The 14475-nt window shown below is 42.7% G+C and overlaps 1 protein-coding gene across 2 annotated transcripts in view; it reads left to right on the top strand.

Annotated features, from left to right (window-relative positions):
* The first annotated feature begins 32 nt into the window (after positions 1-32).
* The window catches only part of AIDA (axin interactor, dorsalization associated), a 28708-nt gene continuing 14265 nt past the window's right edge, over positions 33-14475 (top strand). For both annotated transcript variants that reach the window (XM_021552482.3, XM_021552473.4), the window contains exons 1-4: positions 33-238; positions 3754-3823; positions 10354-10407; positions 12369-12423. In XM_021552482.3, the coding sequence (XP_021408157.1) occupies positions 129-238; positions 3754-3823; positions 10354-10407; positions 12369-12423 (289 nt within the window). In that variant the 5' untranslated portion in view covers positions 33-128. The remainder of the gene's footprint in view (positions 239-3753; positions 3824-10353; positions 10408-12368; positions 12424-14475) is intronic.

Genomic DNA, 14475 nt, shown 5'->3' with positions numbered 1-14475 from the left:
GGCGGTGCGGGCGGGCGGCGCCGCGCTCGGGTGTCCCGGGGCCGGGCGGGGCGGTGCCGGCGGGAGCGGCTGTCCGGCGCGGAGGGTGCCCCGGCGCGGGGTGAGCATGCTGCCCTAGCGCTGGGGCTATGTCGGAGGCGGCCCGCAGCCTCCTGCAGCGCTGGGGCGCCAGCTTCAGGAAGGGCACCGACTTCGACTCCTGGGGGCAGCTGGTGGAGGCGATCGACGAGTACCAGATGTGAGTGCGGGCCCGGCACGGCCCCGGGCAGGGAGCGGCCCCGGCCGGGGCGGGGCGGGGCAGGGCAGGGGGGCCCCGGCGGGCCCAGGCCGCGGCCCCCTCACCCCTGGGCCCCGCCGGCGGCTCCGGCCCTGCCCCAGGGCGCGGGGCCGGGGGCCGGGGAGTCCCCTGGGCGGTGCCCGGCTGCGGGGCGAGGCGGGAGCCGGCCCTCCTGCTCGCCTGGGAGGGCAGCAGCGGCCGGCGTGGAGCTCGGGGCAAGCTGCTTTGGTGGAAGGTGTGTCCCTGTCCATGGCAGTGGATGGAACAAGGTGATCTTTAATGTTACTTCCACCCAAACCTGGAAGTTTTCTTCCAGGCTGTGATTTTGAGAGCGTGGGCTCCCGGTTGGTTGGTGGAGCCCCCGAGGCACCACCGGATCGGGATGCCCCCATCCCATCACTCTGTTGCCCTGGCACCACGCTTGTGGCAACGGAGTGACCTGGCAAATGGGCTGTCTAAATATCAGCCTTAACCAAAACACCTCCCAGCCAACCCATCAGAATGAAAAGGGGTCCGTCACATGCTGGTGTGTCGTGTTCCTGGTGGTACCAGGGTGGGAGAGTGGCAGCCCCAGTCAGGTTTGCTGGCGCAGGGTGAGACCTCACCATCCCTGAATCCTTTGACAGCAGAGGAGTATCGGCTACAGGGCACTGCTGATGGACTCCTTGGAAACACACCTGATACCTTTAGTCAGATGTTCTTCCCTACTACGCCATTTGCCATGACAATGGATGTTATTTCTTCATGATTAGAGTATTTCAGGCCAGGCTTCTCATGGTGAACTTTCTGGAAGTTGATAAGAGGGTTGGAACTTGTTCACCAAGAGAAAGTCAGCTGAAGAGATGCTCCGTGAGGGATCTTTTAGCTGTTCAGGACTGGTCCAGTTGGGTTCTAACCACACCAATTACCAGTTCAGTTGTCATTCAGAGTAACTGGTCTGCTGGCCATGTACTGGGTGGTCAGGAGAAGGTGTAATCTCATAATTTCATTCACTCACCAGGAAGGATGATGCAAGTTCAGTGATATGCAGTTTGCTGATGGCCTTTAGAGAAGGGCAAGCTGTTACTCTACAAACCTTGGCAGAGAGATGAAAAGAAGTTTTCTTCCAGATCTCTATCTTGGCAGAAAAAAAGAATCATCAAGAAGTAAAATAAGATATTTTTACTAACTGTCCTTATGAGGATGTCTACAAGGAGTCCAGTAGAATCCTAATGCTTTAAATTGTTTAAGCAGTCTGAGCAGTGAGTTTCATGTAATGATGTTTCTTTGGAATTAAGTCTTTGGGCTCTCCTTCTGAGCTCTCTTCATTGAGAAGTGAGGTCACTAAACATTTGCAGACAGGCCAGTTTCAGAATTGAAGTGCAACTTCTGTTGCCTTCCTCACTCTGTTGCTGTGTTGGATGAGACCTGAGGTGGTCTCCACACCCTGGCTCTGTTCTGACCTGGGAGCAGTGTGGTGTCTTTCTAAGGAAGCTCCTCTTGGGTGGAAGCTGCTCTTATGAGTGAGTTTCTACTAAATACTTGTCAGTAGATGAACTCTGTGGTCTGAGGAGTGAGTAGAAAGGAGAGAGAAAATCAAGGGATTACAGGGAGATATTTCCTGGGGAGGATACAGAGCTGTAGTTGTGAGATAGATGGGCAAGATACAGAGCTGTAGTTGTGGAGAGACTTTGCAGGATGGGTTTATGGTGTTGCCTTCTCAAAGCCACCTGAGATTGGATGAACAAGTGTGGTGCTGCTCATATCCAGGTGCTGTGGACTACCAACACAGTCTGCTGATCCACACAAGCATCCTGAGAGAAGCTGCTTACACTGAGCTTGCTGGTGCTGAGAAAGGTTGGATTTGGGAAAAATCTAAGTCCTGATGGCTGCTGATGTAAAGCACAATTATGTACCTCCTGTGTCCATCTGCTCAGGTCTTTATACTGCCCGTAGAAGTACAAGAAGCTTGGTACAAAGACTGGCCCTCAGTCATTCAGGTGATTATTCTTGCAGGAACCCTTCGAGCTGTCAGCAGTGGCTTCCCTGTTAAATGACCCATCCCATCGTGGAACTTGGTCTCATCCGACTTTGAACAAGCTTCAAGGGGAATGCCCAATGCATTTATTTGGATTAGAGTGGATTTTTTTTGTATTAGTGACAAATTGAAAGAGGGTTATGTTAGTGATGCTTGCAGAAATGTTAATGCTGTGATGCTGCCTGTTGTGGGTGGCATATTGCTGCTATGGTGATCTGTTTTCTTAAATCATTACTTTAAAATGCCCTTTCTCTGTGTCCTGTGTATCATAGGGCAGGGCAGTAGGCAAGTAGTGTACTTTTGGGTTCAACTATATTTACGCTTTTTGTCTTTTCTCAGCCCCAATCTTTCAACATTTTTGAAATGGGACAATACCACCAAGTTGTGCAGTTACCTCATCCTGTTGTGTTTTTCCTGGTAAGAGTTAAAAGGCCTTGATCAGTATGGGCATTTTTGAGAGCTTATTTTGAGGAAAAGCAAAGAAATTGAATTCTGATTTTTGTTCCTGCCACAGGCTTTGACAACAATCTGTTCTGCTGGATGTATCTTGGTGTATATATTTCATAAATATCTCCTAAAGCTAGACCAATGCCCACAGCAGTGGTGGAAAGAAGCAGAGTCCCTTTCACAGTGCAAACTTGTGAGGTTCCAGGAGGAAGCCTATTGTGATGTCCCTGGGTTTCCCTCAACCCCTGTCCTCCCTCTCCTTCTGCTTGTAAAAAAAAAAAAAAAAATTATTTACAGGGAATGGCAACAATTGCCCAGAGGTTTTGCTTGTTTAATGTTCTCCTTCCTCCCGGGACGGAAACTGTAACTCTTCCCATAGCTTCCCTCCAGCTTCCTTTCGCTTTCTCGAGCTGTTTGCTTACTGTTACTTTCCAAACCCCCTGGTACTCCTGCCTTGGTGATGACAAGGGGTGGGGTTTGTGCTCCGCCTGTGATGCTGACAGGCACAAATGTGAGCGGATCCACCCCGGCAGCCTGGGCCGAGCCGCCCTGTGCCTGGCTTCCAGTCCTCCAGAGCGTGTGCCATGGCTCCGGTGCCCCACCGAGCCCCCCAGCCTCTCCCTGGGAAATGCACCACAGAGCGTCTTCACAGGGGCTGTGCTTTGTTCTTACAAAAGAAGGGGATTGTGAGAGGAAGAAAGTGCTTGTAAAAGGGGCTGTTGGCAATAAGGACCCTCTTACCTGTTCTCCCTTCATGGTGCATTTGTCTTTCCTGCCTGATGTAGCTGCACACTTTGTCCACCTTCTCGGGTTTTTTCTTAAGGGTGAACTACCATGACTAGAGAAAACTTTGTTTTGAAAGAAAAAAACAAAGCAAAAACACAACAGCAAAACCAACCCAAACGTCTTTGGAGCAGCAGTCTGTGAACTTTTGGCTGAGACATTTTCTGGAGCTGAGGTGTGTGTGTTTGTGTTGTGTTCCCACTTTACAGTTTTCTTTTCCCCCATCCAGATTAGCCAGGCACCTCCAGAAAGAGGCACAGTCTCAGCACAACAACTCAGAATTCACAGAAGATCAAAAGGTGAGTTCTGCTGTTTGCTCAGGGAAGGAGCTTGACTCATAGATGTTGATGTGCGTTATGTTTTTTTATCTTGCAGGCCAGAGCCTTATGAGACCTTTTTTCCTCCCTCAATATACACAAACAGCAACAGAGCCCAGCGTGGCTAAAATGGTTGCTGTTGTTAAATGTTAGGGATGCTGTGCTGTGCTATTGAATGTCAGGCATGCTGGCCAGTGTCTTTCATAACCTGGGTGTTTCTTTTTTTTCTTTTTTTTTTGGAGCAGTGTTTGATAACTTGCTTATTCAACATTATCACAATTTATGTCTTGAGTTCTGAATACAAAACATCTTAACTGCAGACATTGAGGGTGTGCGAGGGGGATGAAAGCTTAACATGTAACACTGACAGGGAAGGGTCCTGGCAGAATGTTCCCTAGCAGCCTCTTAGAATGTTATTTGTTTATAATCTTTCAAAATATTGAAATTGCTTTACTTCTCTCTCTCTCCCCTCAGTTGAAAAGGCTGTTTCTTGTCTCAGCAATGTACTACTGCAGCTCTGTGATGGGATTTAAGTGGACTCATGAACTCAAGCATTTACTGCAAAATAAAACCTTTTGAGATATAAGGGCCTACTAAATTTCCTTGTCTCTATAAAGACATGTTTTTCTTAGGAATAAAAAACTAGAGATGTGTATTTCTGGATTGCCATGTCATAAAATCAGTTGTTTGAGCAAAGGTGTTACCTGAAATTTGACATTTGCTAGGTCAGAGTCTCACCAATAGTAATAGGATGCAGGAGCAATGGGAGCTCTGCTTGGGAATGTAAGTCCTGAAAACAGGTGCTGGGTACAGAGATTCAAGATGAACTTCATGTTTGTAAAGAAGCTCAAAGAAATGCACCTTTACATAGACTGAGAGAGGTTTGTAGCTGTTTCCTCTATGTATACCAATATGAAAAGCAAAGACCTGGTCTTCCATGTTCTGCTTACCTTCTGCAAAGATGATAAAGCTCATGATTGCCTTAAATGGAGCCATAATTTTGGAGAATAATTTGGTCCACTTTTCCTGCTTTGTAAGCCATGAGAGCCTTGTTAATGTTGGACAGCTGTTTATTCCTTGAATGCTTCTGCTCTCCCTCCCTTGCTGGTAGCTTTCTCCATCATTCTCAGCTAGAGTCATCTTTACTGCGTGTTTCCCCTCTGTGGAGACTTTTGAAAATGTAGTTACTTCATGAAGGCGAAGCTGTTAATCTCACTTCTGGAGACATCATCTCCTGTGAGTATGGGAACCAGAACCACACAGGGCTTTGCCTCCAGATGTTCCCTGAGTCTTATGAAAAGGACCTTGGACCAGATTGTGGAAGTGAATGAGGTCAGCCATGAGGGAAGGCCTGGGGGGCTCAGGAAGTGGAGATAACTGACCTCAGATGTTTCATGCACAAGTGCTGTCATGTCTTAAGGCAACAGTCTTCTCAAAAGAAAAAAAGTAGTGGGTGGTGGTTTTACATCCTAGCACAGTGATACCCATTTCTAAAGCTGAAATAATTTATAAAAGCAAATAGCATTTTTATCACTTGCTGGTTTTTGCAGATCATTACATGGCTGATGCACTGAATCTTTGAGACTGTTTATCAAATTGCAGTGCCTGTTTCATTAACCACATGCACAAAGCATTTCCCCAACATTTTGTTGAAAGAACACTTTATCTTCTCTACTATGAGGAATGCTAGTCACAAAAAAAAAAAAAAAATGTGAGTAGAGTCTTGATGTTGCTTAAAAAAAAGCACTTAAAACTGCACAGCAAAATCTCTGATGTACAGCTCCTTGCTGTGCTTGTCTTCTCTATTTCTGCAGGAGCTCAGCCAGTATATCATCTAGTGATTATGACTAATTACTATCATCATCACTATATCATTCACATGGCATGTGGCTGGAGGGCTTGGTATATGCTGGGTTTGCAAACAGTTTGATTAAATAAAAATGTATCTTCTTTCCCACTGCCCTTCTAAAAATCAGCTACAAATCAGTAACTTTTGCTCAGCTGTTCTCCTGACAGTGCACCCACTGGCATGCTCTTTATTCCTGTTTCCCAAAAATCTTTTCCTAATGTCTTGACTTTCTGAGGCTCTCTATGTTACATAAGAGTCACTTAAAAAAAAAAACCAAAAAAACACAAAACTGTGGAAGAGTCTGTAACCTTCAGGGTTTGCTTATCTGATGTCACTGGCCAAGGCTATGTGCAGAATTTCATAGATTGAAAGGCCATGAAGCTAATTATCACTTCTGCTTGCTTAATCTACCCTCATTGCAGTTTTTTTGTAGATTTTCAGTCAGCTGTTTTCCAAAGGACCATACATACTGCTGAGAATTGTTGTGAGGCTGCAGTTTCTTACTTGACCTACCCTGTGGGGAGGGTGGATTTCAGCAGTGATTCCTCTGTAGCAAGGAGATGCTTCTTTCTTTACAGCTGCAGGAAAAGGACAAGACTAGGTTCAAATCCTCATCCCTGTCTGCCTGTATGAACTTTTGCCACATTTGGGTTTATTTCATGCATCACAGGTGGTGTTACAGTGCAGATATGGCCACATGAAAATTGATGGTGTTTTACTTGTTAATGTATCATACAATCTATTAATCTAAGAACACTTGACAGATACCACCAGTTTCTTTCCTGGTCATACCGTGAGGCAGTTATCATTTATCTTCTAATACATGTATTGTTTATGGTAAGAATTCAGGCTTTTAAATAGTTGTATCTCCCATTTTTGCTCCTAAATAATCAGTTTTGAAACACTGTATGCTACTTGCCTTGATAGAGCAGATTACAGATTTTATGTTCACTCGTGTATTTACAAATTGTGATGGGTTGTCATCTTATAACTACTGCTGGACATAGTTCTGGATTTTTCGTTCTCTGTCTTGACTTGGGTAATTGACAGTGCTGGACTCTTCATTAGTGATTGTGAATTTTATTGAAGAATTTCTCTGCAGATCCTGTAAACAGCAAATAATTTTGATTAGTCTTCCCTTCAACAGCTATAAAGAGGCTGTGCAGCAGTTTTATCACCTGGAGTCAGCATGTGTGGAATACTAAGAGATACAGCTACTGGTGAATTTACCTCAGTCTTAACATTTTGAATACTGCTGCTGTTCATTGTTTTACTTCCATTCTCTAAAACTCCCATCTTCATTCATGATCAGCCACTGTGTTTTGTGATAGGAATTGTTCCAGTTAGGTTTGTTTGGCTGTGTCTGTCAGCTTGCCTCCAGCTACAGTTACTCTCACCCAATTCTCTGTGCAATAAATGTGACCTTTAAAGCCCTCTTCCAACCACAGTTGTTGCTTCTTGTGTAACTGTTTTTGTGCTAGGCTGAGTTCTCGTCAGCGTTAGAAAATCCTGCTTTTGAAGCAATGATAACTTGCTGAAATACGAGCACTGTTGAACAGTCTTAGCATGATTCATTTAAACTACTGGTCTTCTAACAGCCTAAACTCTGGGTAAAGCCAAGCTCTGCTCTGGCTCTGTGTTTGTGCAAACATCTTTGCCTGCATTACAGTTAGCACAGTCATTACTCACCAACTCTTCTGAAGAAACCTTGACTACGAGATGAACTGACTTTTCCCCATTCTAATCATGAGTTTACATAAAACTGAATCTAAACTATTTTAAACTAGCTAAGTTAATTATAGTTTCAGCCTTTCTAATGAGATGCAGAATGTTTTCCCTGCTTCAAAAAGGAGCCTTTGCATGGGATAGTTGCAGCTGAAAATGATAGCAGTGTTTAGCTGCATTTTTAACTTTTGGGTTGGGTGTGGTCCCTTAAAAAAATAGTTATGAATAATGCCTGCTGGGAGCTTGCCATATTTCAATAGATTCCATATAAAACCTATTCTTTACTATTTTAAGACTCCCAAACTCTCTTAAATTAATCTGTTTCTAGAGCCATTATTGCCCTTCAGCCCCCAGGACACACAATTTGTATTGCTCTTTGTTCTGTGAGGGGGTTCCTGGTTCGGGCTGTTTTCAGAACACACAGTTATGAATCTGCAGGATAGGGAATAGTGGAGTTGTTGAATTTACTAGTGAATTGACAAAGGAGCTAGGGGCTGAGCAGTGCTTCTGAGACCTCATTTATGGTGTGGGCTTAACAAGAGACCAGGAGGGGCAGAGCCAGGTGAAAATCTGTTTACGTGCTCTAGTTCTGTGGTGGGGCATGGAGGCGGTGTGCTATGTGCTGGTACCCTGCAAACTCATATCCCTCTTTCTGTTGTGCAAGTGGAGGGGTTTTGGTGCTCTTTGCTCAGCAGTCAACACCCAAACCATTGGAACAGCTGGACTTTTGCAAATGCTGGAGCTGTAGTCAAACCTCAGAGATTCCCCTCCCTTCCCTAGGGAACCTTCAGACTCCTTTCTTTTACCCATTATTTTACACCTTCCTCTTCCAGAATCTACCTTTGAAAATATGTTTTTCCAGATGTTCACAAATAGAAAAAGGAACTCCTTTTGTTATACTGCAGCTGATTAGATAGCTGTAGTGTGCTCTCATTCTAGGGACTGAGAATCTGCTTCTGCAGTACTACTTGGTGTCCTCCCACCCAGCCTGTAAACAAATCCACAACACCCACGTATGCAGTGTGGGTCTGAAAGTCTCAAAGTGAATTCAGGACTCTATGTGCTCTTTTCTATTTCCAAATACCTGTGTTTTTTCAAGCTGTGCTGGAGAGCCAGACGTGGGTCTCTGTTGTATAGCAGAATTTATTTTGGGGCGGAGGGAGTTTGTTGATTGAACAATGTGTCCTGTGTTAATAGGCATCACTCGCTGCTTTCTGGGAAGGTGCTCAGAAGAACTAAAGTTTTTGAAAGGCTGCCATACAGTGGACAGTAGTAAAAATTATAAAGATGTAAAGTCCACCCTAGTGCCATATTATAACAATCTTAAGGAGAGATGCCAGCTGTGGAGAAATGGCTTCAAAAACTTTGATAAGCCTGTGGTGGCAGATGAAAATCAGATATCTGAGGCTTTTGCACAACCCAGCTGTTGGGCCTACACTTGAAGTATTGATGTATGACTTATTAATGATTCAGATCCTGAACTTTTCAACTTTCTGTGTGACCTAAGGTGAACTGAAACTGCAGTCACTTAATTTGTTGAAATTACTGGGGACCTAGGAGCAGATTGAGAAGAATTTGTGACACCACTTTGCAGGAGATCCAGAAAAGGTGATGGGGGAGGCACCTTTGAAAGCACACATAGTTTTTATCTACTGTTACCAACCATTTGGAGTCCGAAAAATATAACCCTCCTTTTGGATTTGACTGACATGGCATGGCTTACCCAGTGCCCATACTCTTGAAGTTCTTTGATGCTAGAGTTATGCTCTTGGAATTCTTTTCCTCCCCTTGCACCCACCTTGTGGAGAAGCTGTTTTTATATTGCCGGACTTAAAAAGAGAGAATGAGTTACAGGTGTGTATTTCAACTTTATTCTTCCTTCTGGGGGGAAATTAAATTTGAAAGTAAACCTCTTTTCTTTGTAGCTTCATTGTTGCTAGTTTTCTTGCCTTATAAATGTTCCAAAGAGTATTTTGAGTTTATATCTGGAACTTACTTCTGCACATTGTCTGAGTTTTTCTTCACAAAAAGGTTTTAGTCAATGAACAAATTTGTGATGGTCAGGAAAATACACTGGGCAGTTGTGTGCTCTTGATGTCACTAATGGAAGTCTTAATTCCCCCTTTCAGCTGGTAGTAACAGAAACAAATGTGACTTGCTGGAGTGTCTTACTTTGTGGGACATAAAAGCTTAAAATTGTCTTCAAAGGAAGACTGCTTGCAATGGGCTATTCTGAAGCCCTTCCCTCTCTTCTATGGTTAATTACTTCACAGTTCTGCTCACAGATATTTTAGATTGCTTACAAGTTTGAATTTAGGCATATATTCCATTATTCACTCAGAGTTTAATTCTCTTAAAAATCACAAAATTAGAGAGTTGAAAAAATGTTCCACCTTTAGACTTCCTCTCTCACCATAACCCACAGGAGTGGGCTGTGTTTTTTTTAGGGCTGAGATACTGGGCTGCTGTAATATCTGATGTGGGTGGATTTGGTCTGCTGAAGTTGGGAGCCTGGTAGAGAACTGGCCTGGCTCCTAAAAGGGCAAGTCAGCACAAACCACTCAGGTTCTCAGGAGGTAATACACTGCTTGCCTTGGATTTTTTTTTTTTTTTCAGTCCCCTATCACCTGAGAGCAGTTGAGTTTATAAACAGTTTATGATGTGGTAGGCATTATTACAGTCTCTGTGGAGTGAATGACCCCCATCTGTGTTGTTGGGCTGTGGGAGGGGAGTTAAGTGGCAGATGTCTTTCATCTATTGTGCTTTCAGCAAATCCTGCTTGTCTATAAAAAAAGCTTCTGACGCTCAGTGGTCTGGTACTGAACAATAGACCTGAAATCTGTGCAAAAAAAGTGCAATTATTTGTGTTTACATTCTTTAAAAGTGTCAATCTGGACAAATACCGTTTCAGTACTAAATTATTATTTTTCCCTTTCAGAAAACCATAGCTAAAATTGCAACATGCTTGGAACTGAGGAGTGCAGCCTTACAGGTATAGCTCTTTTTCCTATTGACTTCATATTTTAGCAGCAGGTAACTGTAGAGCTTTTTAAAACCACAATATAAATATAAATACCCAAACTTCTGAAAATGGAGTGAACACTTGGAATTTCCGGGTTGTTGTCATTATGGCCCAGGTGACTGCCTTGAGAAAGACCACAAGTGCTTATATGAGCATCTATTAGTGCTTGTTCAGGAATTCAGCTCCACCTTTTGTCTTTGGTTCTTTGCCTCATTTTCATCCTTCAGAACTGTTTTGTTTCTCTTCCTAACCTGTGTGCAAGGTTTAAAAGATCACTAGAATGACCCTTAGACTTATTCAGCTGCTTCACAAATTATAATAGACCACAAAGAAGAATGTGTGTATAGAATAAAAATTACTTTTTACAGTCATGAAAACTGGCAGTGCTCTAGGAAAATGTGAGAAAACAGTAATTGGTAAACTACTCATTGGGCTTTTTATCTGGACTGAAAGTAAATGTCATGGGAGTGGATATTGTTTTTTCTCAGCACATGCTTATCCCCAAAACAAAAAGCAAGTGAGAGAAATTTCCAAAAGACTGTGGATGGGGAAGGATAAATCAAAGGCTGGGTTAGTGGATTACCTCTTTGCCAAGAAAGAGTGATGACAGGCAAATTTTGCATCACGTTACTCCCAGCAGCACTACCAAGTACTTCATGTTGCTGGACAAAGTGCTGCCTTCAATTGTCTGAAAGGCTGGGATACAGCATGCTGAACTCATGAGTTGGGGGCTGACCAGTCTCGAGGCTGTGGAGAATTTAAAGAATTATTTTGTTACCTCTACCTGTCATTCTATTTTGATCTAACCTGGGGTGTTTGAAGAGTGTTGCATTTGCTTGGAGTCACTGTGACTTTGAGGAGAGCCTGCATGTTCCACCAAGGAACAGCTTTGTGGGTCAGGTCACATCTGGGAGCAGCAGCAGAAGCTGCAGCCATGTCACAACCTGTCAAACTGGAGAGATGATGTTATGCAAGAACAGCCTTCCTTGCTGTTTATTCCCCAGCAGTAAGTCAATGATTTTATAACCTTTTGAGAGGGTACAAGAACTTCTTGCCTACTTCACTTTGGAGAGGTTATGGTTTCTTAGCAGAGGTTAAAGCAGTTAGTGAGCGTGCTCACCTTTTCCCACTCTCCTAACACTAAGGGTATAGCTGCTTTAGTTTCCTTACACAGTCTTGAGAAGCTCCCTATTCACTCTTGGGCAAAATCAAGAAAAAATCTCATTGGACCTTAAATGTTGAAAACAATGGGCAATCTAAAGGGATGCCAATGATGTAATGACCTAATAGGTAAGACCTGACCATCCACTCAGAAGAGAATGTCCAGTGTCAATCCTCTTTTTTCCACTTCTTTTTATGCCAGCTGTACCGCTTGTCTCAGAATAAACTAACCTTACCAAACTGTTGGTGCGCTACCTCAAAATAAAAAATTAAGAACTTGTCTGCTGAGTTAGTAAGTCAGATAGGCTTACAGAGACCTGTACATGTATGCCACAGACAGAGAAGGAAACTATCGTCAGAGCAGCTGGAGAAAAGAAAGATGGGAATTCCTCTTCTATTTTCAGTGAGTTCTTGGCTGAGTTTTGTCAAGCTCATCCTGTGTACTGTAATTTCTGAGAGTGTCACAATGTTGGACACATCTTGAAATGTGAATGTTCCTGTGTGCAGTAAGAAAAAATTTGCAACTAATTGATTTAAAAATATTTATCTTTCAGTTGAGCTTGGAATATTGGATAAGTTTGTTCTTAATAAGTGAAAAGTAACATAGTCTCTGCCTCACCTGTGAACCTGCCTTTTGTTGGGGAGATTTTCTGGGGGGCTATAGCTTTGTTGTAACTTGGTGTGCTTGAACAAAGGAAGCACCTTGCATGGTTATTCTGAGATGAGGAAGGTGCATCTGAAGATCTGACTCTTTCTTTGTACTGTCCTAGTCCACCCAGTCACAGGATGAGTTTAAGCTTGAGGATCTGAAGAAGTTGGAACCAAGTAAGTGCTATCTTTATATTCTGAGTGCCATTTATCATGACAGGGGAAGACATGGCAGCAGCAGGAATACTGACTAACCAAACTGCAGTTCAGCAGTGATGCTGGGTTTAGATGCTTATTCCAAATGTCTTTTACCACACGGACAAAACTCAATGTGTATTAAGGAATGTAATTTACAAGTACAGTAACCCAAATGTTTCAGATAATATGTTCATCTTCATTTTCAAATAATCAATTTGGGTGCTGATAATTTTTGCATAAAATAGTATTTTAAGCTATCAGTGGTACATGATATAATTTACTGCACATTTCATATTTGAACTGTATTTCACCATTTTGTGGTCTTTCTACTTGCAGCATGACATTTATTTTTTCTTCTGAAAATATTTAACTTCTGCTGATGGCAGCCAATCACCTATCCCCTCCCACTGTAATGCTACCAGACCAGCAAAGTTGAGAGTCAAAGTGAGGATGTGAGTCAGTCTTTGAAGGGTTTTGTGTGATGTTGTTATTTTTTCCCAACTGATCCTGGGTCAGGTCTTGGTATGTCAATCCAGAAATAACTTTTTCATATAGGAAGTATCTATTTATCTGCTTCATTTTCCTTCCTGTAACACTGTCTGCTTTGTTCTCAAAGAATCCTTATGATTAGAGCTTCCACATCTAAGCAATATTATCCTGAATGCTCATGTTTCTGCAATTCTCAGGGAACAGGAAATGTAGAAGAGCTTCTTTCATGCTGACTGAAGTTGGTTTTATTTTTGCTTATGACACAATTGTAACATTAAGCAGCATGTTGGGATAAATATGATGGGTAGGCAAGTGTTTCCCTTTCATGGGTAGGCTGAGCTTCTTTGCACAGGGACCAACAGGGGAGCTTGTTAAGAAGTGGAGCATTGAGCTAAGCTTCCTAATATCTCTACCAAAACATAGAGTCCAAATGGTTTTAAACTGTTCCCTGAAAGTGCAAAGTGAAGGTGTGTTACAAAACTGCTGGGTCTTGTGTGTGAAGACCATAACTCAGGAAAGGGTTTAACTGTGTGTTGGAATATTCAGTCTTCCTCACTCCACATGTTGCATGTCTGGCGTCTGAATTCTCTGACTTGGGATTTTTCTGCTACTCTCTATTTAAAAAGTATTTTAAAAAAGTATTTAAAATGTTGTAATCATTGAATGACTGTGGATTTTAGACTCTGTTGTGCAAGTGCCCTGTGAGTGACTGAATGATGGAAGAGAGAAGGGAATCTTGTCCAAAATTTCAGTTATGGTGCAACTGTCCTGTGCTTATCTTGCCCTCCATCACAGAATTGATTTTTAGCTGTCAAAAAAACTGCTCAGGAGTGTGAAGTATATTCAGCCCACACCTCATACAACAAGCAACTATATTAAAACTGAGGAAGAGTGTGTGGCCATCAGTTTTCAAATACACTGAGTTATTTTCCTTGGAGGAGAACGGGTGCTTCTACAATAACAATTGAACACTGATGTTCCTAATGGTGCTGTCTTACTTGAATGGTTCTGGCCTCTTTCTCTCTGAATTGTGCCTTTGTTTTGTGGTTTTTAAGTGTATCTTGAATAGAGTAAATCTTAATCAGGCCAATACCAGCCATTTCATAAAATGCACTGTGAAGTGTTTTAATTCGCATGTTGTCAATTTTCTTTTGCATCCCACCAGAAAAAGCTAAAAAAATCTGGGCTGGCAATGCAAATAAGTGATTCCTTTGTTAGGTCAAGCCATTCCATTAGGGTGGAACAAAACCAGCTATTCATACAAAACAACTATTCACACAATTTGGCTTGTTTTAATTACTTTTGTGCCTGAAGCTGTCAGAATGATTTTGGTGTTGTTATAACAACCAGGGCCCTTAGATTTACTTTTTTATTTTCTCTTAATCTTGTGCTGTTGAGTTCTAACTTTTCCTACTTGAGCTTGCATTTCATGCATATTAGAAAGTGAAGCAATTGGCTACCTCTATTTGCTTATAGGATTTGTCACTGAACAGTTTGTGCTGGAATAATGCTACAGGAGGTTCCATACATACAAATAGTTCT

Source organism: Lonchura striata, chromosome 3 (assembly GCF_050655825.1).
Source record: "Lonchura striata isolate lonStrDom1 chromosome 3, ASM5065582v1, whole genome shotgun sequence".
NCBI classification, from domain to species: domain Eukaryota; kingdom Metazoa; phylum Chordata; class Aves; order Passeriformes; family Estrildidae; genus Lonchura; species Lonchura striata.
The sequence above is the reverse complement of the archived record's forward strand: the minus strand, read 5'-3'. Positions and strand labels throughout refer to the sequence as shown.